Source organism: Phodopus roborovskii, unplaced genomic scaffold (genome assembly GCF_943737965.1).
Source record: "Phodopus roborovskii unplaced genomic scaffold, PHOROB, whole genome shotgun sequence".
Taxonomy (NCBI): Eukaryota; Metazoa; Chordata; class Mammalia; order Rodentia; family Cricetidae; genus Phodopus; species Phodopus roborovskii.
The window spans coordinates 27369905-27395818 of record NW_026126407.1 but is presented as its reverse complement, the minus strand read 5'-3'; the positions used below and the strand labels follow the sequence as shown (position 1 = coordinate 27395818).

Below are 25914 nucleotides of genomic sequence, written 5' to 3'. Positions count from 1 at the left end.
CCCACTTTCTGGAGGCAGCAGAATTCAAGGCAGTCTCCCAGGACCAGCTTGGGCATAGCCTCTTTTCTTTCTCTCCCTGCCCTTAACCCCCTCATCTTTCTCTTGCCTTTTCCCCAGGATGGGGATGGGTCTACCAGATAGCTACTATGGAAACTCTGAGAATGAATCTCCCCTTGGCTGTGTGTTTGTGTCTCTTTGAGATACCTGTAGGGACTCCACAGCTTCTCTTGAGGTGTGATGGCACATTACCTGTTCTGGCCATGGCTGTTTCTGCAGGGAAGGCATCAGCTTTGGGAAAGATCTATGTGTGATGGTGTGCAGTCGTTTAATTCTACTTTAGAGACTTGGCCTTGAGAAACCCTTGAAGAATGACTGTGACCATCTCCCTCTCAGAAGGGAGGCCCTGCAGCCTTGACCTTGGGTAGGGGTAGGGGTGCGTGTGTGGAGATTCCCAGCCTCAGCAACCAAGCTATTGACTGTCAGACAGATAAAGGCATCTGTGTGGGTCAGGACCCTCCTACAGGAAAGTGCTGTGTTTGCTGCCTTTTCCATGGGCCACTGAAGAGAAAGAGGAGGATTGTTGAGGTAAGTCAGAGGCAAGCAAGCCTGGTGCTCCTGCATGGAGGAGCAGATCCTGAACATGGGGGAGGCCCTGGGGAAATTAGTCCCTGTGTTGATTAGGTCTGCGTGCAGGTGGCCCTGTGTGTGGGAGCACCCATGTGAAACAGCCCTATGTGCATGAGCCCCCAAGTGGAGGTGCTTGTGAGGACTACTTATGTAGGGGAGCTCCCGCATAGGGCAGCTCATACACAAATCAACTGCTCTGTGGATGAGCCCCTGTGTGGAGGATCCTTTGTGTGGGGGAGTCTGCATTAGAGAACTGTTTCCTGAGGGAGATGCTGTAAGCATCAGCTCCAGTATGAAACAGCCTCATATGGATTAGGTCCTGTGTGGACCCTGGTCCCGTCCCTGGAGGTGAAAGCAGGGGTCACTCAGACACACTGGGCATAAGGTTTGTCCAAGATGTGATAACGGAATGGTGGTCCTGTCAGACTATCTCCACCTCATGTGGGTGACTCAATGACATGACTAGTGAGTGTTCAGAGCTGTCTGGAGTGACAACAGGGAAGACCACTCTGAGGGCAGCTAGAGATGCCCTAGGCTCTCTATTATGCCCAGGGCATAATGAGTACCCACACCCACAACACCAAGGGGAAGGCATCCCAGCATTCACATGGGTTGAAGCAAATGAGCTGGCAGGCTCACAGGTGAATAGGTCACGGATGACACACTGGCCTGGGTTAGAGCAGCTCTGCTCAGTGTGGGTGATCCATATCTATGCTGTTCCAACTGATGCAGCCCTTTTCTGTTGTCCCTCCCAGCCACGGGCCACTGGCTGCAGCATAACTGCTCTTCTCTAATCCAGAGACACAGAAACACTGATCAGCACCCCTTTCAGGCTGGCTGCTAGACTGGGTACTGGGTACTCAGAACTTGGACATGCCTAGAGCTACCTGAGATGTTGCCTGCTTGGGAATCATGGTGTTAACTATGGGGAAAACACAGACAAAATGCCCTCGTCTCTCTGCACTGTGCATTGTGATGGATGCTCTTCAGGGAGAGGTCAAGTCAGGCTGTTTGACACTGGGTAGAGCTCTAATCTTAGCAATACCACCCTTGACCCCATCCTCAGTCAGGTAAGGACACTAGAGTCCCCGGGGATTTCCATCTGGGCTCAGAGGACAGGGAGATAGCTGTTGATGTTTTCAGAGGGGCTACATTCTAAGTAAATATCAGCCCAGCTGTGTTGACCCCTGGTGCATTTCTTCCTTTGAACTCTGTTATGAAAGAAAATTGAAAAAAGAGCCTTATTGTGCCTTACAGGCTTTTTAATTAAATATAACACATTTAATTTAAACGACTTTAAGTTCCATTTTTTAATATAAGCGTTAGGGTGGTGCAATGAAAGTGCCTTCTGTTCAAAGTATGGGGGAGGTGGCTCGATTCCTGAGCCGAGGCAGAGGCCCACCCCAGGGGCTGCTCCAGTGGTTTATTCAGACAACAATCCAAGCTCATGGAGTCTGGGCAGAAGGCAGGGAAGGAGGTGGAAGTCAATGCTTTTCCTGAAGGAGGTACACAGAGGGCAGGGGTGTCTCAGCCTGTTGGAAACAGTTCTCTGCCAAATCTAGGACCCATTGCTGACTCTTAACTTTAAGTGCAGCACGTCCTCCATTCCTTCCACCCTACAGCATGGTTTGGGAACTGTAAACACAGGACCAGAGGAGAGAAAAGACCCTGGAGAGGGAAGCTTGCCTGGTGGACAGGAGGAGGAACAGAGCAGTCCAGGAGCAAATGCATGGCACTCAGACGGAGTTGATCTCTCTTGCAGCATAGTCCCTCTTTGCCTGCCTTGTCTGAAACACTGTCCCCCTCCCCAGTCCTGTAACTAGCTATGCACCCCTCCCTCTCAAACTATGGTGCTTCTCATCATGAGGTTATTTGTTTACTTTGTTTCTTGGTTGCCTGCTTCTGCAAGAAATTATGATCTTCATGGGAACTGTGGCTGTCGCTGTCCTGGTATATTTATCTGGAGACAGCTGTAGTTCTTGAATGAATGAATGAATGAATGAACGAACGAACGAATGAACGAACTATCATGAAGGAAAGAGCGAGCTAACTGCTTGGGAAACTCACCAGGAGCTCTGCCCAGAGGCTCTGGAGGAGAGCTGTGTCCTGGAGAGAGTTACTGGAGAAATAGGGCAGGGCTTGGTGGGGACAGGCCTGCAGACCCGAGGAAGTGAGAATCAGGGCTGTACCTCAGAAGGTAGAGTGCCTGCCTGGCACATAAGAAACCCCAGCTTCAGTCCCAAGCATAAGTCTAGCATGGCACTACAACTTGTGATCCTAGCACTCTTTTTCAAGTGGACAACTTGTGGCACTTAAAGTTAAGAGCCAACAATGGGTTCTAGAATTGGCAGGAAGCAGGAGGGTCAGAAGTTCAAGGCTTTCCTTGACTGTATAGTTTATTTGAAGCCAGTCTGGACTATATGAGACCCTATCTCAAAATTGGAAAGGAAAAATAAGTAGAGGAGATGTTCAGGAAGCTGGAGGGGACACTGGCCAAGGAGGACGACAGTTTCTGGTTTGGATCCCTACTTGGGGAAGAGTGAAATCTTGCCCTTAGACATTAGCCACTTTGGATATATTTGCCTTTCTCCTGCCCAGACAGACAGCACTCTTGCCTAACTCTGGTCCACAGCCACCCTTTTCCTGCTGGTTCACCTTCTCATAGGGTTAGGCAGGTCCATCCAGCCCCATTTACCAGGACTCAGAAACAATTTGTATCTATGTCAGGTCATGTATATATATATATATCCTGTTGAACAAGTGGGTGCTGTTCTGTCATCTATTAGATGGTCCCTAGAGGGCATCCTAAATGAATAGTTAAGTCTCAAACACCCACCCCTCTTCCTGGGCACAACTGTCCTTGCTCTCTGATCTCTTTCCCAAGATGTTTTTCTGATGGCTTTGGTTCTTCAGTGGAACTTACACTACTGGGACAAGGCTTGGCGGGAGGGGGGGCGTGATATTGCTTGCTTGTTTGCTTCATGGGTACAGAGCTTTTTAAACAGGTCAGAAGCTCAGTTGGTAGAGTGCTTGCCTCCTATGTGTTCAGCCCCGGATTTGAAACTTTGTACCACATAAACCCAACCTGATGGTTCACACTTAGAATCCCAGCATTCCTGAGGCGTGGAGGTGAAAGGATCAGGTGTTCAAGGTCATCCTTGGTTACCTAATAAGTTTGAGGCCAGCCTGGGCTATTTAAAAAACAAAACAAGACCCCCCCCCACCACCAAAAAACAAACCAAAAACCAAAATTGTTTCTCAAGTGGGCAATATCGTACTCACCCATTAAACAAACAAACAAACAAACAAAGTCAAGAGTGTGTCTCACTCACTTGACTTGAGCTCTTACTATAATTTGGTTTCTTCCAAATTAATGGCAGTGATGGTGCATGCCATTAATCCCAGCACTCAGGAGGCAGAGGCAGAGGCAGATGGTTCTCTGTGAGTTTGAGCCCAGCCTAGTCTACAGAGTGAGTTCCAGGCTACACAGAGAAATCCATCTCAAAAAAACCCAACACACACACTTTGATTTTATTCTGTGGTATAACATGATGTGTTTGGAGCCTTAGATCTTACACTGAGGATAGAGGATCGAAGATCTGTGATCCACAGGAGAAACAGACACTGTACTCAGTGCTATAATCTGGAACAGGTACGGCTGTGTGAAGTGAGAGACAGGCTGCCCGTGTCTCACCAGGCCCGCCCTCCTTGTATTGGTGAAAATGACATTTGAGTGATGAGATCCCTTGGGTTGCTGTATTAGAGCCTCAGGCTGTGGACTGTTATGATGGCCCTGGGCACATTGATTAGTTCTTCTAGGAAGGCTTGGATTATTTTTCCCATTGGAATGCTCATTAAGTTTTAATTTGTTGGGTTGTCAGAGAGATCCAAGTGTCAAGTGCCTGTCCTCTCTCTGGTCCTTCAGTAGTATGTTCAGGCCCTGCTTTCCAATAGGGTGGCGTGATAGATTGGAGAGTCTGATCAATTCCATCCAATTTGAGTTAGTTGTTTCTGTGGTGGCTCTACTATTGCTGTGGAAGATGGCCTCAAGTGCAGAACTAGCCCTTCTTTTTAAAGTTCAAGCAAACAACATTATTGTATAAAACTTATAGATATCTACAACTTAAAATTACCAAATCTTCATATTTTACCTGTTACAGTTTTGTTTTATTTTCTGTGAACCTGAAGAGACTAGGGCCTTATAGATCCTAGACATATGCTCTACCTGCGGTAAAGTCCCACTTTTTTTTTTTTTGTTTGTTTGTTTTATTGAGACAAAGTCTTTTTACATAGCTCTGACTGTCTCAGAATTTGATATATAGACCAGGCTATCCTCCAACCTACAGAGATCCCCTGCTTCAGCCTCCCAAGTACTGGATTAAAGGTATGCACCACCATGCCTGGCTTACTTTTTATTTTGAGATAAGGTCTCTCTAGGTTGCTCAAGCTGACCTTAAATTCATTTAGTAGCATTGAAATCTTCCTGCCTTTGTCTCCTGAGTAACTAGGATTACCAACAACATGAGGCCCAGCCCCCCTGGCAGTGTGGGAGGTATGTTCACATGTATGTGGGTACATGTGGATACTCATGCATGTGTGTGAAGAAACCATAGGTTGATGTTAAGCGTGTCCCTTAATCACTCTCTGTCTTGTATTGAGGCAGGATCTGTCAGTATAAGAGGCAGAGTCTCTCAAATCCAGAGCTCATTGATTTGGCTAGTCTAGCTAGCCTGAACTGCTGTCCGGGTACTGGGATTATAGGCTGGCCACCATGCTCACCCAGCATGTGCACTGGTGCTAGTGTTCTGGACTCTAGTCCTCACACTTGCACAGTGAATGCTTTACCCACCATGCCATCTCCCTAGCTCTTTTGTTACTTCTGAATGAGAACATGGGTGTCCAGATCATCTTTTCCCCAAAGGCCTGACAACTGTGCCCATACTTTTTCTTTCTGATTCTAGAAACAACCATGGATCCCATTCTCTTTAGTGGGATATCTTTCTCTTTTATGGATCACTCAGAAATCCCTGAAAGGAATGTCTCTGGGTTTTGCCCTTGTTTCTGAGACATCTCTCACTTCATATTGGCTGGATCCTATCTTCCATTGCACAAATAAGTGAATTGTATAGAGAGTCATCTGGGTGGCTCCCTTGGGGGCTGCAGCGGACAGAGCAGCTGTTAATCAAACAGGTTATGCTGATTCACTGGAGACTTTGAAGGCCCAAGTAAGTTCCCAGTTTTTCTTGTGGAGCTAACAGAATTAATGTTCCCAGATGTGCTCTCTGGAATGCTATGCAAGGATTTATCACATTAGTTATTTTAATAGTAAAGTCAGAAAATTACCTCAGCAGTAGAGGAGACTGCTTTGATCTAAGAAGCAAAAAACAACAACAACAAAAATAAAAATAAAAAAACCAAAAACAAACAAAAAAAGAAGTCAGATGAAGGTGGGGTTTAAATAAGTTCACCAGACCCAATATAAATGATAAATCGGTGTTTATTAGGGAACAACTTACACAGGTAAGAGTAAACAACTGACATGGTCTTCCTGCTCCAGAAGATGCAGGCTCTGTTTTCTGATGCTCTCTGCAACCCAAGAGCATGCAGAGTGTGAGCCAGCCCCTCCTGTACCTAATAATGGGTCACATCTACACATGGAACCATGCCCAAAGGGTGTGGTCACCACTACAAATTCACTGGCAAGGCAAGATGCCTCTACAGTCAGACAGACATGCATTTGGGAGGGTGTAGGGGTGAGTAGACCATCTCATAGCCCAGGATGGCCTCAGATTCTCTATATAGCTAAGAATGACCTTGAATTCCTGATCTGCCTCTACCTCTCAAGTGCTGGAATTACAGACATACACCATCACACCCATTTTATGTGGTACTGGGGATGGAACCCAGGACTTAGTGCATGCTAGGCACATACTCTACCAACTGAACTACATCTCAGTCGTGGAGGGTGGGCATGTGGTAAGCCTCCCTTCAAATTCTCTGGCTTGGTTATTTCAGCCTTCCCAGTGTTATGTGAATTCTGATTGCTTTTACATCAGTCCATTTGTGGTTAGGAAACAGAAGACACACAGAATTTACTCACTTTTATGTTTGTGTTTTAGCTTCAAAGTGTAAGAGAATTACACTTTCTCAGTCCATGTGGCCAGACTCAGCTTCTCCCCTTTAGCTCTTAGACTCCTGTGATAGTGTGTAAAGAAGGCAGGGTTTGTCTGCCCAGGCAGCCTGTGGGCAGGGCTGATGGACAGGTGCCAGGGCCTATGATATGAGTCAAATCACTCAGGTCCCCAAGGGTCTTAACGCCTTCACTTACCAGCTCCACCTTCCCACACTTACCTGGCTTTAAGGCAGGGACCACAGGAGTTCACATACTGCTCCCAAACTCCAGAGAGACCCTGTGGCCCTGTCCCTTGTAAAGGAGATGAGCTCTGTATCCTCCTCTAGGTGACATCCTCAGGAGCCTCCCATGGCTTGGCACTTTCTTGGATACTTGAGTAGGCTCTGTATGAGTGGAGAAGGCAGGAGAGTTTACTTTCTCAGACAAAAAAATCTTCATCCATCTATCTGTGCTGGATAGTTTTAAGACAGTTTGACACAAGCTAAAGTCATTTGAGAGGAGGGACCTCCATTAAGAAAATGCCTGCATTAGGTCATGCTGCAGGCAAGCCTGTAGGGCATTTCCTAATTAGTGGTTCTTGTGGGGAAGGCCCAGCCCTCCACTGATGATCCTAGGTTCTAGAAGAAAGCAGGTTGAGTAAATCTCAGGAAGCAAGCCAGTAAGCATCACTGGTCCATGGCCTCTGTTTGCATCAGCTCATGTCTTCAGGTTCCTGCCCTTTTTAAGTTCCTGCGCTCACTACCTTTGATGATGAAATGTTATATGGAACAGTGACAGAAATAAACTCTTTCCTCCCCAAGTTGCTTTTTGTCAAGGTGTTTCATTATAGCAATAGTGACCTTAAGATACAATCTACTTACGTACTTATCCTACCTATCATCTATCCATCTACCTACCTGCTTATCATCTATCTACCCACCTATCATCTATTTGCCACCTTCCCTACTTATCATCTGTTCTACCTATCTACCTATTATCTGTCTACTCCTCTACCTATCCTTACTCATCTACTTACCTATCATATACCTATCTACCTCCCTACTATCTATGTATCTATCATCTCTCTCCATACCTATCATCTGTCTCCCTCCCTACTTACCTGTAATCTCTATCCCTATCCATCTACTTGTTTATCATCTACTTTCTTCCTTCCTTCCTTCCTTTCTTTTTATCTCTCTTCCTTTCTTCTTATCTGCCTATTATTTAATTATCAATTTACTTATCTACCTATTATCTATTTATCATATATCATGTCTGTATCTAGCATGTAGTGTGTGTGTGTGTGTGTGTGTTTGTTTGTGTATGTGTAGGCTAGATGTTGGTGTCAGGTGTCATCTTCTATCATTCCTTACTTTATGAGACAGGCTCTCTCTATAAACCTGATATTTGCCTTTTCAGCTAGACTGGCTGGCCAGTGAGACACCACACCCACCTGTCTCTAGACCACCAGTGCTGATATTACAGATGTACATCAAGACTGCCTTTTACATGGCTGTTATGGTTCTGGCTTAGGTCCTCATGCTTGCTCATCCCCATGAAGCCATCTCCCTACCCCAGCCTGCCTTCTTGAGTCTTTACCCTGGATCTCAAGCTAATCCCCAATTTAGAGTTAACTTTCCAGCCCTCTCTCTCACCTGACTCTGAAGCCTCAGACACTCATGCTGGGAAGTCTCTCAGTGTGATGGCTTTCCTTCTGCCTCTAGTTCAGCCACCAAGTGAGAGCGATCCTATAAAATGCTTGTGCCTGCTCAGTGAGTGGGAGCCAGTCATGGAACACACGGCACACAAGACTTTGCTTTATTTAGCTGTCTGCTGTCAGTTCAGGAGGAGATTTTAATTGCAGAATGGTGTCTTGCTAGTGGAAATGAAAGTAGTTGGAGTGGAGTTTTAAAATTGCAAAGTCTCCATGGAGGAGGTGCAAGGATGCTTGCTAAAGCACCCTAGTTTTGAGAGCCTCTCCATCAGGAGAAACTTGGTGTTGGAATCTCAGCATCAAAGAGGTGTCTTTCTCCTCCACATGTGTGCTTTAGAAACTGAATGTGTGGGCTCCCCAGAACATCACTCCTCAGTTGAAGGTGTTGTCACATCCCACCTTCCTAAATCATGTGGTCCACATTTTCCCAGAAGCCACTACATCCCATAATAATTTGAGGGACAGCCCGAGTCTATTCCCCTAACCAGGCATGGTTGGAAAAATGGTTGAAGAGTCACAACTATGGTCATGGGAATGTGCCACCTGTCTTCTCCTGAGCCTCAGTCTCTGTCTCCAAGATGAACATGGGTGGCTCCAGGCCTGGAGTGGGAGGTACTTTGTTCAAACACTTTATAGACAGCCCTCAAACTCCCTTTTTTGGTAGTGAAGTATTTCTGGATTAAGGAAAATATTACTCAGCACTCACATTGTATTGATTTAAAAATAAAGATTATGCTGTTCAACTGTACAGTAAAATACAGCCTTTTGGAATGGTAATACCTTTTTTTACTTAAGTTCTTCTACATTGTAGTGGGAGATAATAGATTCAGGAAGGGCACAACGAGGAATAAAGCCGTTGCATTGTATTGGTTAAATGACATTTAGAATGATTTAGCTGTCAGATTCATGGAAAGGTTATGAACAGTGAATGAAAAATCTAAAATTAATTCCCTACTTCAAGAAAGTATGATTTATACCACAACAAAATTAGATTTTTAGTTAAAGAAATTTAGTCATTAAGAAAGACCCATGTGCTCAGTCTCATTTATAACCATCTGGCTTGATGCTTTCCGCAGATAATCATTTCTTCTTTCGTGGAAGCACCCAGGGCCTCGATGTCACCACGAATGGCAACAGATTCGCTTTTGTATGTATCCTCTGCTTTTAGGGAGTTGCTCTCAGGGACTAGAAGGGCAGATTCTGATTAACCCACTATCCTCAGGAAGGCATTACACTCCTCTGCCTTCTTCAGTGGTCTTTCTGTTTCCCCTGGTTATTTTCAGTCCTGGCCAAGATGAACATTGGAGGGCTCTGTGCCAAATACCCCACTAAGCAAGGCAGAAGTTCGCTGTCATTTACATCAACACTGCTCTATAGGAATGTTCTAGTCCTGCCTAGATTTCATAGATACATAAACCAAAGCTTAGGAAGCTTAAATGATCTAGCAAAGGAGATGTCTGTGTTTGGGGGCATCTGGTAGGGGCAAGCCATCTGATCTGAAAGCCCAGCTCTTTGTCTCCTCATGAGTATTTGTGGGCTACTTCTTTTGTGACGGGAGAGTGTAGGGTGGCATTTCAGACACTGTAGTGGAGCTCTGCCTGGGCCCCTTCCTCTGTGTCTAGTAATCGGCCGAGTGTACGTAGCCTTTTTCTCGATAGAATTGACATTGAGAATACACAAGACTGGGTTATGCATAAAGGACAAAGATTTGCTTCATACAGTTCTGGAGACTTGGAAGTCGGAGAACATAGTACCAATACCTGGATAGAGCTTTTGTCCTATATCAAAGAATGGCAGTAAGGACAAGCACGCATGTATGCACCAGAGAAAAATTCAGCCTGATTTAGTCTTCACCAGGAACCCATTCCTGGGAAAAGTAGCCCATTCCTCTGGCAAGACCCTTAGTCTGTGACTTTTTCACCCTAAGATTCCATCCATTCATGCTGTTACAGTGGCAATTAAGTTTCAATCTGTTTTGGAGGACCCATTAAAAGACTTTCCATCACCTTCTGTATTATAGATTGTAAAATTACAGTAGATGTTGAAGTTTGTTCCCTCCATCCATCAAACTTCCAATGTGTACTCTTTTTATAATGTTTTATATTTTATATTTTAAATGTCAACAGATGGGTATCAAATACATAGCAAAGCATACATTTCCTGAGCATAGAGCTCAATTAATTTTGACAAACTGAACATGCTTGTATGATCTGCACCAAAATCATGACATGAACATCCCTGACACCCCACTCTCACCGAAGGTCACACTAATCACCAGATGTCTGTTTCTAGAATGCAAAGGAATAAAATCTCACACATTGTCGTAGCCTTTCATTCAACACTTGCTCTTGAGACTCACCCAAATCTCTCTTGCATTGCAGAAATTGGTTCTTTTGCATTGCTGTCAAGTTTCCCATTATGTAGTTGTGCCACAGTTTATTTATCCATTTTACCATTGATTAACATTTGGTTTGGTCCCATTCTTGGCTATTATGCAACAGGCTGCAAGCAATAATGAGCATGCCTTTTGGTCCTGATAGAATGTTCTTCTTGTTCTTTCTCTCCAATCCTTATTTAATCTTTTAAATGTAGGACTCAAGTCTTTTTCTGCATCAATCTTTCAAATGAAGAAATTTAAGAAATTGAGGAGTTATCATAATCACTCATTAACTTGTATTCTCTTTTATTTATTAAATTTTTTGTACAATATATTTTGATTGTTTTCTCTCCGCTAGCTCCTCTTAGATCCTCCCCACCTCCCTACCTGCCTAAGTTTATATACTTTCTCTCTTTACCCCTTTCCTTTAAATCCAAAACAACCCCTCCAAACAAAGCTAAAAACCAACAAAGCAACCCAAATAAGGCAACAAATGACAAAACAAAAACAGAAAGCCCATCAAAAGCCATAAAGTATGTTTTGTGTTGCCAAACTACTCATAGGCCTGGGGCCTGTCTTGGAGCAATGATAACCCCAGTGACCACTGGAGAAAACGGGTTTCCCCTTTGTAGCAGATCTCTATTGCAAATAGCTTCTTGGTTAGGGGCGGGACTTTGTGTCTGTGTCCCCAGCAGTGCTGTGACTCTGTCTGGCCTGAGCCTGTGTGTCTTATGTGCTGCCATAGTCTTTATGAGAGCACATGTGCATCGGGTTGGTTCTGTCTGGAAGACAGCTTCCTTGGAGTCACCCATCACCTCTGGCTGCCATCTTTAAGTCAGAAAGACAGATGTTACAGTAATTGTGGAGTTTAAAAAATATTTATTTAGAGGCAAGAAGATCTCCATGCATTTGAGACCAGCCTCGTTTATATAGGGAGACCCTGTCTCAAAACAAACACAAACAAACAAACAAACAACCCCCCATCCCTCCAAAAAACAAAACCAATAAAACAAACAAACAAAAACAAAACAAAACCCAAAAAGCAACTAAACAAAACACAAAAGATCTATGTCTGTATTTGTTGACAGAGCCTTAGGTACCCCAGGCTTGACTTAGACTCTCTCTGTTCCTGAGGATGACCTTGAACTTCTGACCCTCCTGCCTCTAACTCCCCACCATACTTAGTTTATTTATATGGTTCTGGAAATGGAATCCAGAGCTTCATGGATTCTGAGTCAAGCACTTAGTCAACCAAGCTGCATCCCCAGCCCCAAATATGTCTTTTAATAGAATTTAATGCAGAGAATTGGTTAAAATGACACTAAAGTGTGTGTGTGAGAGAGAGAGAGAGAGACACACACACACACACACACACAGAGAGAGAGAGAGAGAGAGAGAGAGAGAGAGAGAGAGAGAGAGAGAGAGAGACTGGTGCCATACCTTCAGGACACAGGTCTCATTCCTGAGAAGAAGACTTACAGAGTCTGCCATGTGGATGTTCTATTGATTTAGCACCATCTGCTGCAAAGACCATTGCTCCATATTGTGTTTCAGTGGCACCAGAAATGGATCACTGCCTCTAACAACTGAGCCCTACACATTCATTGAAGTCTCTATAGATCATTTATTAGAACTTGCTGAGCCTTGCCTGGTGGTGGTGGCACATGCCTTTAATCCCAGCACTTGGGAGTCAGGTGGATCTCTTGAGTTCAAGGCCAACCTGGTCTACAGAGTGAGTTCCAGGACATCCAAAGATACACAGAGAAACCCGGTCTCAAAAATGAAAACAAGAAAGTTGCCAGGCCTTCAGCAAGTTTCGAATTATAAGACCCACACTGAGAACTTTCTGAGTAGAGGGGCTTCAAAGTAGAAACTGGGTAACAAAGACAGTGAGAAAAATTCCCACAAACATTTAGCCATAGACCCCAAAGTACACCACATAACTTCCACAGGGGGAATCCCATGAGAAACAAGCTCTTCAGAGCAGAGTAACAATCAAATTACAACATTTTCACATGGAATATAGGGCGGGGTCAGCTCTGGGACGGGGGCACTTTCCTAGGGTGCATGGGGCCTTGAGTTTTGTCCCTAACACTGAAAGAGAACACACACACACAAACAAGCAAAAAACCAAGTGGGATCTATCAGCATTAATAGGAAAATGATAGCCTCAAATGCGTACTCGAAGGACATTCTTTAAAAGACTGAAAATGAATGACCTAAGCGTTTATCTTTAAAAACTAGAAAAATAACAATTTAAGTCCACAAAGGGTAGAACGAAAGAAATATGACAGAAGCAGAAATCAATACAATAGGAAAGAAAATTGCACCATGAAAAAGTTGGTTCTTTGGAATGATAAATAGTTTGATAAATTCCTAAGAAAGCAAATCTAAGAGGAAAGGAAGTGCAAAGATGCTAACAAATCACACACACTCCATTTCTGGTGCCACTGAAACACAATATGGAGCAATGGTCTTTGCAGCAGATGGTGCTAAATCAATAGAACATCCACATGGCAGAAAAGCAAGACTCAACCTCCTGCCCCACAACACACAGGTAGAGGTCAGGTCCAGATGGATGGTGAGTCTGGAGGTGAAGGGTCATGAAATGAAATCCCCAGGTGGCTTCAAGTTGCATCTTGGTGCCCTTTGAGAGGATGGAGATGTCTGTGGTAGGGGATGAAAGCTCTTCTGGAAGGATAAGACTGATTACCTTAGACTTGATCAAAACTGAGACTTTTTCTCATTTAAAAGGTACCATAGAGATGGCGAAAGATATAGAAGCTTCAGTTCTATGTGGTGGAGGATGACTTTGAACTTTTAATCCTACCACCTCCACCTCCCCAGTGCTAGGACTGCAAGTGTGTGCTACCATACATGGTCTGTGTGGTGCTGGGGAAACCAAGGCTTCAAGGATGCCAGTCAAGCACTTGCTGACTGAGCTGCACCCCAAGCCCCACAATGGGTCTTTAGTGGAACCTAACAGAGCTAGTTAAACAGAAACAGGAGTCTCATAGGAAGTGTGTCTCCCCAACCAAGGATAAAGTATCTCTGTAGATAAGGAAGAAACATACAAATAGCATAGCAGAAAAATGAGCAAAAGATATGAACTACACATTCTTAAACAAGGGAATAGTACTATGTACCATAGAATCATCAATATTTTTTTAACTGTATTTTAAAATGCCTAGCTCTTGGGGGATCAGCAATGGCAGGACTGACTTTACTAGTCAAAGATCTGGCTCTTCGTGTCCATGCTGCACCCTTTCCCACTGAGCCATTTCCCCAGCCTCTCTTCTATATTCTTACGGATCTTCCCTCCATTTTTTCTGTTGATAGAGATTTCTTAAATTGTGTCCTAAAAATGTCTCTTCCTGGGTCTTTTAGCTTTCATTGTATGTACATGCTTTCCCAGACACTCTGGATTTTCTCATCCTTTCCCTGAAGCCCTCCCCACCTCTTCTATGCAGCCATTGTTCTGCCCTGTGTTTGCTTGCTGCCATCCATGCCTAACTCAAAAGGCCTGGCTTTCTAACTTCCCTTCTCTGTATTCCTCCTCCAGGTAGCTGGTTTTATTTTAAATTCTAAAACAAGAAACATGCTCAAGCTTCCTTCTGAGTCTATTCTTTAAAACTCTCAAGAGAGGGGAGTCCAGCTCTCCCATAAAAATGGTGCCCCATGTCAGACTCCCCAAAATTTCCAGCAACAAAACCATTTATATTTTTAATTATTTGGGGGGTGGATAGTTCTAGGACAGCCTATTCCATTCCACCTTCTGACCTTTAGTGACCGTATCATCATGTAGGTCAACTTTTACTCAACAGGACATTACTGTTAGACAGTATTTTAAACACTGTTTATGCTTACATTTTAATCCTGTGTGTCTCTTCTTAGTCTGCCTTGCATGGCTCTGTGTGTTTAGCTCAATAATTTCTCCTTTTCTTGCATTTCCTTTTTGTATTGCTGTTGTGAATCTTCAGTGTTTCCTCTCAAATTTGGTTTGCCAAAATAGATTCATTTTAAATTTTGTATATGCCTCCCTCTGTTGTGCATGTGTGCACACATGTGTGTATATGTGAATGAAGGTGCCCTCAGAGACCACATTGGACCCCATGGATCTGGAGTTTCAGGTGGCTGTGAGCCACCTGACATGGATGGATGTTTGGAGCCAAACTCTAATCCTCTGCAAGAGCTGCATGCACTCTTCACTACTGAGCTGTTTCTTGAGCTTCAGCACCTGCTTCCTCACAGGATATAGAATTCTAGATTTGTTTATCATACTTTTAAGGATATCATTTCATTGTCTTTATGCTCTACTTTGTCCTCAGAAGTAGGCAACGCCCTTCAATTGCTCTTCTGTAGAAGCCCCCCACGTTCTATCTCCACCAGCTTCTCTCTGGCTAATCTTACGATTTCTTTTTGTTCACAACCATTCAGCTATTTTGCTGAGGACCCAGGGGTAGATTTCTTTGTATTGATTGTGGTTAGAGTTTGTAGAGGCCTCAAATGTCTGGCTTACTGTCATTCATTAATTAAAACAAAATTACAACCAGTCTGCTTTCAAATACCACTTCTGCTCACTTCTTTCTCTCCCTTTATTCTCAAGTTCCAATTACACCCATGTTTGACCTTTTCACTGGGTTATGAGTCTCTTACATATGTATAATTTTGATTCTTGTGTTTCTTCACCACAGTTCCTCACGCTGATTATTTTCTAGCGACCTACCTCTCCTCCAGCTGTTCCTTTTTGTTCACTGTTAAATCTGTTTAATTCTTTCAGTTATTTAAATTTCAATTCAGAATGTCCACTTGACTCTTTTTAATGGATTCTAGTTTTATGCTGAAACTCAGAACCCATTTTCTATGTTTTTCCAATGTTCAACATTTGAATATATCTGCTGATGTAGATAGAGCCTAGATAACCAGTGGGTCTGCCTGGGTAGCCTCAGGTCTCATCTCTTGGGTTTTATCATTTAATGCTGTCTCCTGTCATGCTTGGTCATTTTGCACTGGGTGCTGGAGAGTTTGTGTACAGAGCCTTAGGAATAACTCTTTTGGCTTTCTTGAGTTACTGTTTTTCCCCCAGGCACACAGAATGCTTGCAGTTCATCTTTCTCTATTCAAGTACACAAATTACTTGAGAATATGGTGATCTTATAAAATCTGTTCAGGTACCAAGGCCATTCTTTCTTGGTTAACTTCTGTTTCCCTGGTATCAAAATTTGTACTTAGAATTTTATTATTTGGGGCCTATGTAAAATATTTTTCATTTTTTTTTTTCATCTTGGACTAAATTTTCCTTGTTTCTTTGCCCCTTGTCCTATACACATCCAGCTTAGTCACAGTCAGACCTCATAGGGGAGTTTTGTGTACACCAATGGCTCACCTCTTTCTGGATCCCTTCTGCAGTATTAAAAAGAAAGATTTAGAGAAAAGTTTTAAATTGATCACTCTTCATTATGATGTTGGTTGTGGTTTAGCTATATGTATCCTTTTCTGGTTTAGGCGTGGTCTGTCTGTACCTATTTTCTTGAAGGTATATTGAATTTTGTCAAGGGATTCTTTTTTCTGAATCTATTGAGTCCGTCACATGATTTTTGTTCTTGACTCATTTTACACCTATTGATTTGCCTATGTTGAACCATCCTGATGTTCCAAGCATTAAACCAACTTGATTGTGATATGTGATATTTTTAGCATGCTTAACATGTTGCTTAATTTGGTTTGTACATATTTGGTGAGGATTTTTGTGTATGTTCATCAACGATGTTGGTCTTAAATTTTGGTTGCACCCATATCCAATTGTTGAGAATCGAGGTAATAGTGGGTTCAGAGAATGAGCTGGAAAGAAACTTCACCTTTCTATTTCATGGAGTAGCTCAGAGAAGAGCATCATCAGTTCTCCAGATGTCTGTAGCATTCAGCAGACAACCTGGTGCTGAGGTCCTCATGGTTGGGAGGTTTATTTCTACACACTTCATTTACTTTTGCTTACTGAGTTTTCTTTTTAGTTTATTTTTATTATGAGTATGAGTACTTTGACTCCTTATGTGTATATTTGTGCACCACATGCACGCCTGATTTTTGTATGTTTTTATGACACATGCCTGCCTGATTCCTGCTGAGGTCGGCAGAAGGTGTGGGATCCCTTGGAACTAGAGTAACAGATGTTTGTGAACCACCACATGGGTTCTGGGAACTGAATTCAGGCCCTCTGCAAAGCTAACAAATGTTCCTAACTACTAAATCACCTCTCTAGTCCCCCTTGCTGAAGTTTTTAATTTCCTCTGTGTAATTTTTGGAATGAATACTAAAACAAACAAATAAACAAAAACAAAAAAAAACTAATCATTTCTTCTAATACTCCACATTATTAGACCACAAGTTTTCAAAATGACCCCTAATGATCCCTGGGTTTTTTTTTTTTTTTTTTTTTTTTTTTTTTTTGTAATATCTCTTGCTTCACTCTAAATCTATTCATTTCAGTCTCTTCTACCTTTCTTTTGGATAGTTGGCTAAGGGTTTGTCAATCTTGGTCATCTTTGAACAAGGTCTTTTGTGATTGATTTCTTTCATTCAGATTTCATTTCACTAATTTTAACTCTAATTTTTATTATTTCTTTCTTCTTGCTTGGGGTTTAGCTTATTTTTGTTTTTCAAGGATCTTGGGGTATACTATTACATGACTTGAGAGCTCTCTGATGTTTTTCTCTTAGGCGTTTATTGATATAAACTTAACTCAGAATGGCCTTTATTGTTGATACATTTCCATTTTCATTAGAATTTAGGAAAAAATTATCTTCAATTTCTTCAGTGTCTTACTGACTGATCATTTCAGAGTCACTGTATGCGTTATATAGTGTCCATAACTTCTCTGGTGGTTGATATCTAGTAACCATTATCCTATTGTTATTTCATAAGGCACAGAAATTATTCCATTTTTCAAAATTTAAGTCTTACCTTAATGGCTGAAGGAGTGTCAACATATTGCAATATGACAATTGCTGTCTATAAAGTCTGTGCTCAAGAATTAAGCAATCAGGTTACAAAAAGTTTCAGAAGTGTCTCATAGTATTTAAGCAAGCTTGTGATTCCATGTTGGGCCACACTCGCATACTTGGCTGTATGTGTTGCATACAATCCATGAACTGCAGGCTGGATGTGCTGGACATGCTGGACCTGAAATCTGTTCTGAAGAAAGTTCCATGTGCTATTGAGAGAAGGTATGTTTTGTAGTTGCTGGATATAACGTTCTGTTGGTACCCGTTAAGTCCAGTTGGTTTATAGTATGAGTTAACTCTGAAGTTTCATTCTTGATTACTAGTTTCAGCAAACAATTGGATTTTGAATTTTAATCTAGACATGTAGTTCATGTCTTTTAATTGGGGTCACATATATTCAGAGATATAAACTAAATGTAAATTATATCCTAATTCCTATCGTTTCTGTCACTTTTCTGCTGTTGAACTTTTTTTGTTTTTAATTCTTGCTTGCTGATCTATGCTTCTATTGGAATTTATTCTTTTCTGTGTGCTAATGGCTACTTTTGTCCTTTCTCTTGTGTGTAGAGTTCCATTAAGTTTTTCCTAATAATATTGTCTTACTGATCATGAATTCCTTTATAAATTATACTTGTATTATATCATCTTTATTTCTTGTTCAGATCAAAGAACAACTATAATATAGCTTAGAAGTTGTTTTCTCTCAGGGTTTTGGTACACATCATTCTGTGAGCTCCCGTTCTTAACAGTTGAAAAAAAATCTCCAGTTATTCTGATGGGTTTACCTATGTAGCTGTGTTTATTTCCTGCAGTTTTCAGTGTGTGTTCTTTGTTGTGTATTCTGGTGTGTCTGTTGTGGGTATAAAGGCCTCCTGTACCTGGATGTTCACATCTGTCTCAAGATTTGGGGAAGTGTCTGCTATTATTTTATGAGTATGTCTTTTTATGACTTTAGTGTGTGCCATAGCCCTTTATTCTATGTATAAAAAAAGTTTGGTCTTTTAATCATGTCAGAAGTTCTTATATGTCTGTTCATAATTTATTTTATTTTATGTTATTATTGTTTTTATTTCTTAACTTTGTTGTCAAACCATAAAATCCTCTCTTCTTTTTATATCTACTGGCTTTGCAGTGAGTTTTTTATTTGACTTGATGAGCTTTCTGGATGAGATTGCTGTTTGTCACCCCAACTCTCTTTATTGAGCAATCCATTAATATTCTGCATTGTATTACTTAATTTTTCAGCTGTCTCGTTGTATTTTCTTGGAATGTATTGATATTTTAAAAGCCATTCTTTTGAATTCTCTATCTGGCATTTTGTCTACTTCAATATTTTGGTAGTGATTTGCTAAAGAATTATGACTTTGGGGATAAGTCATGTTGCCTTGGTCTTCCATGTCTCTATGTTGAGATTTGTGGGTCCGTTGGTCATGAATCTATTCTAGTTTTATGTTAGAGATATTTTAGGAAATAAAGTTCTCTTGGTGGTGTCCCTGGACATAAACTTGCTGTGATATGTGTAATGTATTCCTGATTGAATTTTGTAGTCTAGTTTCCCTGTTATCCGTTTTGTGAGGATCGGTGTATTTTGGCATAGTGCACACTATTCCAGAGCCTAAGTGTCTGCTTTCTCCATGGTTGTGAGAGTGTGGGAGTCCCTCTACTAAATCATGGGCATGTGTCATAGACAACAGTGTCTGTGGGTAGACTCAGTGCTACATGGTCTGAAGTGTCCTGGAAGCCACTTTCCTACAGTGCTTTATAGGTGTGGTGGTCTGTATCTCTGCTGTAGTGCAGATGGATGTCCAGGGGTGGGCCTTCAGGCCTCTTCTAGCCATGCCTACTTGGTCATTGACTTAGAGATTTTATCTCTTACATTCTTTGAGTTAAAGAATTTGTTGAAGGTCCAAGCAGGAATGGGATGTATGTAGAGCAATCTGCCCTGACTCTTAGCTAGCTTAACTGGACTAATTTCAGTGGCATTGTACCAGGGCCACATTGAGTCACAATTTGTTGCGTATCCCAAGGAGGAATGGGGAGATTCCTGCTTCCTAAAGCAGCATGTGCAGGCACAGCCTCCTTGTGACAACCTCCTGTCTCTGTTTAATCAATAGCAGGAAAGATGTAAATTAGAAACTGTAACTGATCAGGCAACCCCACTTCACTCCCACCTCATTTTTATTCAAATTTGAAGCAAGGCCTCATTTTGTAGCCAGCTCTGGTCCTGGAATTTTCACCTTCCTGTCCTGTCTCCTAAGTGTTTGCAGATGTGGCCACAGTGCCAGTCTCTCCTGGTTTTATTTAAACGATATCATGCTATGGTAATAGGAAAATTTCTAAATTCATTACATAAAGCTAGAATCATTTAAGTTCCTGAATCTATTAAAAGTTACACCAACCTCATCTGTGAGTATAAAGTCATAGATGGATCAATATAAGACATTTAAAGAGCACAGCTGACAGTATTCAAGATCACATTTTTTAAAATATTTATCTTAATTATATGTGCATGGGTGTTTGTGTACATGTACATATGTACTCCACATGCATACAGAGCGTGTGGAAACCAGAAGAGAGCCCCAGGTCCCCTGGAACTGGAGTTACAGATGGTTGTGGTCAGCCACATGGGTGTTAGAAACTGAACTCTGACCTCTGAAAAAGCAGCAAGTGCTCTTAACAGCTGAGCCATCCTCCTAGCCCCCCATGATCCTGCTTTTAAGTTTATCATGAGTTAGAAAAGTTCATTCCAAAAAGATGGAGTATTATAAAATCGACTTCATAAGCCAGCCCATTAATAGAGCTAAGGGGAAAAAATCATCTCCATAAATACAGAAGTAGCACTTAATAAAATTCAAGACATATATATTTCATTTTCTTTTTTATTCAACAAATATGTATCGAGCACCTGTTCTTTTACAGTACCAAGGCTGCAAGAGTGAAACAGACACTGGCTGCATCCAGCCCTCACACCAGCAAGGGAAACAGTTAATGAGTGAGCAAGGGGACGGGCAGCTTCACCGGGAGCATTATTTACGGGAAACTCAATGCGTGTCGATTACATTGGTATAGTTCACACACCACTGCAGAAGACTTGCTCCTTGAATAGAAAGGCACTGAAGGTGTTCTCTTCAGAGTCAGAAACAAGCTAAAAGTGCTCACTTGGTCTGCGCCCTTTTTTATTTTGGGAGGTGGGGGCAGAGTCTCATGTCATGCCTCAGGCTGGCTTTAACTCATTGTGTAGTGCAGACTAACCTCAAACTTGTGGTGATCCTCCTGCTTCAGTCTCCCAAGTCCTGGGATTTGCATATCCCATTGTGCCCAGCTTGCAGCATTTAATAATCCAGCCAAGGAAAGTAGAACTGGAAAGGGGCATTAAGGACAGAGATGAGATGAGATCATTGTCATTTACAGAGCATAGGACAATGAACTGTAGCTGCTTTTCATTGGTTATGAAACCTCAGCAGCTCATAAAAGCAGTAAATAAGAATCCCCAAAGAAGCAAAGAGGAGAGCTATCACAAACACTAGGGAATTTAGCCAAGTGGTTGGTTTTAAAATCAATAAAGTCAACTACTGGGCCGGCAAGATGGCTTGGTGGGTAAAGGTGTTTGCCACCAAACCTGATGACCTGAGATTCATCCCCCAGATCCTCATGGGAGAAGGAGAGAACCAACTCCCACAAGTTGATCTGTGAGATCTTCAGATGCATGGTATGGCACACTTTGTCCCCAAAATACACTTATGCATGCTATAATCTGACTTCTCACAGGGAACCCAAAGTCAGATCTCCATGCTTGTGTGGCAAGTGCTTTACTCAGGGAGCCATCTCTTTAGCCCTTAACACTCCAGAAAGAAGCAAATATAGACTTGAAGAAATGATTAAAAATGCCATGTTATTTGAGAAGACGCAATGTTATGTAGACCTCAGCTTTGTGTATTGCATAAAGTAATAACAGTATCATAAAGGTCTTCTGGTAGCATAAGAGTGGACTATGCCTACCCTTGCATTCTCAATGCTACATGTGTTGGTTTGTAGGGTTTGGGGTTGCCAGGTCCAGGAACAGGCTGCTGAGGAGCAGCTTGGGAGAAGATGACTTTGCTTTGGGCTTACACGTCTCACGTCATCATTCCTGTCTCTATGCCACTGCTCTGAACCCTGACCCAGATGGTCCCTGCAGGGTCCAGCATTCAGGAAGTACATTTGTTTTCTCATGTCAGTAGACCCAGTATTGCTGAGTGTTGTGCTTCTATTAGTTTACCCACTTATATGTGACACGGGTCTTCCACTGGTCCCCACTGGGACTTTTCACTCAGGGGAGAAGTCATTTAGTGGTCTGGACCCATTTCTGTTGCAGCATAAAATATCCTACCTAAAGCAAACTAGGAGGAAGAGGATTTATTTGATTCATAGTTCTGGATTATAATCCATCAATGAGAAGAAAAAGAGGCAGGAACTCAAGCAGACGGTCAGTCACATCGTATCCATCCTCAAGAGTAAAGAGAGGAAAGACATGCACGTGCACACACACACCTTTGCTTGCTTGCCTCTCATGCTCAGCTAGCTTTATTCATTCCTATAAAATTCATAATCCCCTTCGTAAAGAATGATGTCACCCATAATGGGCCAGGCCCTTTCCTTGTCAAGTTACCATCAAGACAGTTCCCACGCATGTGCCCACAGGCCCAATGAGCTAGTTCATCCCTCAAATTCCTTAAGTGTGACTCTTCCCAGGCCATTCTAGGCAGGCAAGATGACACTTTGGCCATCATATGCAGGAAAACTTCCAGTGTGGTCTCCTGTTTCACCTCTGTTGTTGCTTCCCTCTCCTGACCACACAAGGATGCTAGACAAGAGTGCCAAGATGGGAAAGGCCATGCCACCTGCTTACAGCGCAGTGCTGTTAATGATCTTGGTGGGGAGACGTGGAGGGCCACATCTGTTATTTTCTTTTAGCAGACAGTGAAGAGTTCCAGCTTATCTCAGCCTTGTAGTTTTCATTTGAAGCTGGTCATTTATGACGAGTTGTAGGTTCTTCAGATCTGCTCTGAAACCATGGTGTGTGTTTCCAGCCTTTTCTCTTTAATTCTCATTGGGACCTTCCTCCTCTCCCCGAGCCCACTGTATACTCACTCAGTGTGTGACCTCCTGCTCTCCCATCCGCTCACCCTGGTGCACTCTCCTCTTGATGCTCCATGCCTGAAAATTTGCCCATTATTCAGTGCCATGTTCAAAGAGTCTCTTAAAAAATAATTTTCCTTGTTTCCAGCTGAATTTGAAATGCTGGCATTTATCAAGGCAAATCGCCCTTTGATTTCTCAGTAATGTGTATTTCTTCTGAAGCTCCCTGCTCAACTGAATTTTAATGCAGACATCCCGTGGAACCTGGGTAGTGTCTGAAAGAGTTTTCTTATTACACTGCACAGAGCACGGGCATCAAAAAGATCCATGAGACTGGATTATGTAAACCAGGGGACTTAGCTTAGCCCACTGACCCAGACTCTGTCCATGAGATCTCAGCCTTTGGGAACTATGTCTTGGCTATAATCATGCACTGTGTAGCATTTTTTTTCTGGGTGCCATATAAATACATAGAGATGAAGCTGAGCATAGGACCACATCCCAGAACTGTCCTTTTGAATACTTGGAACTGAACTGGCCCAAACTGCACATGAAGAAGACCCATGATTGGCAATGTATTTTAATTGTTTTATTTTTATATTTAATTACATGTATCTAAGTGTTGAGTGTTTGAGTGTGTCTATATGAGTTCAGTTGCTGGAGGAGGCCAAAATAGAGTGTCAGATCCCTCGGGGCTGGGGTTACAGGTGAACTGCCACACACAGGTTCTGGGTCCTATACTTGGGGTCTTCTGCAAAACCAGTATAAACCCTTAATCTCTCCAGTCCCAATAATATATTCTTAAAATCTAAGTTTTCAAAGTAATAAGTTGTTTACATTTTACAAGTTTGTGTATATGCATTTACCCATGCATGTGTGTGGACATGTGTGTATACATGCTGTATGTTAGGAGACCCAATGTTGCTGACTGTCCAGCCTTATTACTTGATTTACCTTTTGGTGAAAATGCAGCTAACAAGACTGGAGTCATTTGCAAGTATCTGTATCTTTTATATCTATGAATTATTCTTCAAAACTGCATCTCTTCTCTCTTTCAGGAAACCAGAGGCTTTGAAGTCACAAGAAGAGAAGGTAGGAAAAATTTGCTTACATCTATGTCGTTCTTGCCACTGACATTTGGGAATGTGCTTGGCTGAAACTAAGATGAACTTAGATGTGGGCAGCCTGTTCTTTGAAATACCATGTGGTCTTTCCCGCATGCTATCTGTTTGCCTCTTGGTTCAAGAGACCCAAGAACTCAAGGCTGGGTTTGCCTTTCAGGGACTCCTGCCTTAAGTATCAGAGGAAGCTCCTGTCCTGGGAACTGGCTCACTCATCACCATACATATGTTCCCTGATGAAGACCCACATTTTGGGGTGACATTTGAAGTCATTTGGTTTCACCCAGAAAAAGAATCAATAATAGCCACACACATACACATAGACACAGTGGTTTATGGTTTGGGGAGTTTCACTGTTGGGCAGGCAAAGCCTCTATGAAAAATGTTTCTGATTAGATTTTTACAGCTTCATCTAAGCCAGAATAGAAATAACCAATTAATTTCCCCTTTGAAAACAATTCCATGATGTTCCATTTTCCCCGCCAGCCTTCCTCTGGCACATTTGTTTTCTGGTCTCAGAGGTAAGCATGTATGGATGGCAATTTCAGAATCTTCTAATGGAAATTCCTCTTATTTACTTTCAGTAACAGCTAGTCTCTAACGAGAGAATGTCTTTGTGTGATTTGTGGAATTATCTCTTTATTGTAGGGATGGGTGAGTGAATAAAGTCAGAAACTATAGTTTATTCTCAGTCTGGTACAGACTTAGCCTTAACCTCATCCTCCTCTGTGGTACCATCTCTAAAAGTGTAGTGATGGGGTAGAAAAACACTCTAGGCTCCCAAGTTGAATGTATATTTTCTTCCTGACTAGTTTGCACCTGTGTTACACATTGAAATGGGAATCTTGGATAACTGTGGTACCAGCATTTAAGAGCTTGATAACATTCTGCCAGTCCTGACCATACCTGTCACCCAAGAGACTGTCATCCGTGCTTCTGAAACCATACATTCAATGGAGCTGCATAATTTGATTCTAGCAGGAACTTTCTGGCTTCCATGGACTCAGTATACAGTGGCCTCTGCACCATTTCAATGGGGCAAACCGTATTCTTTGCACATTGTCACCAAGTTAAATTGATGAAGGTAGATGGGGGCAGTGTTTGTTTTTTGAAAATTATGTTCCCAATGGAACCAGTGACTGTGAATTAGAGAGAAGGAATGAAGGCAGAAGTCGGCATGCGTTGTGTGGCTTTGAATAAGTTATCCGTGTGAGCACCCCTAGCTGAGACTAAGTTAATTTGCATGAAGGACTCACATATAAACTTAACCTTTCTGTAATCTTAATGTCTGTGAGTTGAAAACATCTTTGATTAGGCTGAAATTATGGGACAGCACTGTGTATTTCTTTCCAAAGACAAAAAAAGTCCTCACTGGCCTTGCGGGGCTTAGAATTCCCCAAAGGATGACAGGGGGTACACCAGAAAGAGCACAGACATAGGCATGCTATGCTTTCTTCCTTCACAGCTCCCGCTTCCCAAGCATCAGCCTTCACAATGACTGATTGGGAACATGTGCTTTGGGTTATTATTAGCAAATCTCTCCCTAATCATAAACATAGTTTCTTCTTATTGTGAATGATGTCTTTCTTGTTTTCCTCTGTCAAAGTTGAGTGTTTAAGAGTTCCTGAAAAAGCTTGATGCCAATGCTTGTCATGTGGCAGTGAGAAAGGGGCCTTGACGGGTGTTTCCAAGTGTTTGGGGACCTAAGAACTTACTGCCTTGGTTTTTGGGGGGTTTTAATTTTTACAATAATATATTAGTATTAAAAAATAATAGCAGAAATATGAACACTTCACTGAACTATTCCTGTCAGCAAAAACAGATCATTATTGTCTAGTAGGATA

At 42.3% G+C, this 25914-nt stretch overlaps 1 protein-coding gene across 1 annotated transcript in view; it reads left to right on the top strand.

Moving 5' to 3' along the window:
- The window catches only part of Fstl4 (follistatin like 4), a 397613-nt gene that overhangs the window by 20387 nt on the left and 351312 nt on the right, over positions 1-25914 (top strand). Inside the window, exon 3 of the mRNA XM_051180724.1 lies at positions 24008-24041. Coding sequence (XP_051036681.1) covers positions 24008-24041 — 34 coding nt within the window. The remainder of the gene's footprint in view (positions 1-24007; positions 24042-25914) is intronic.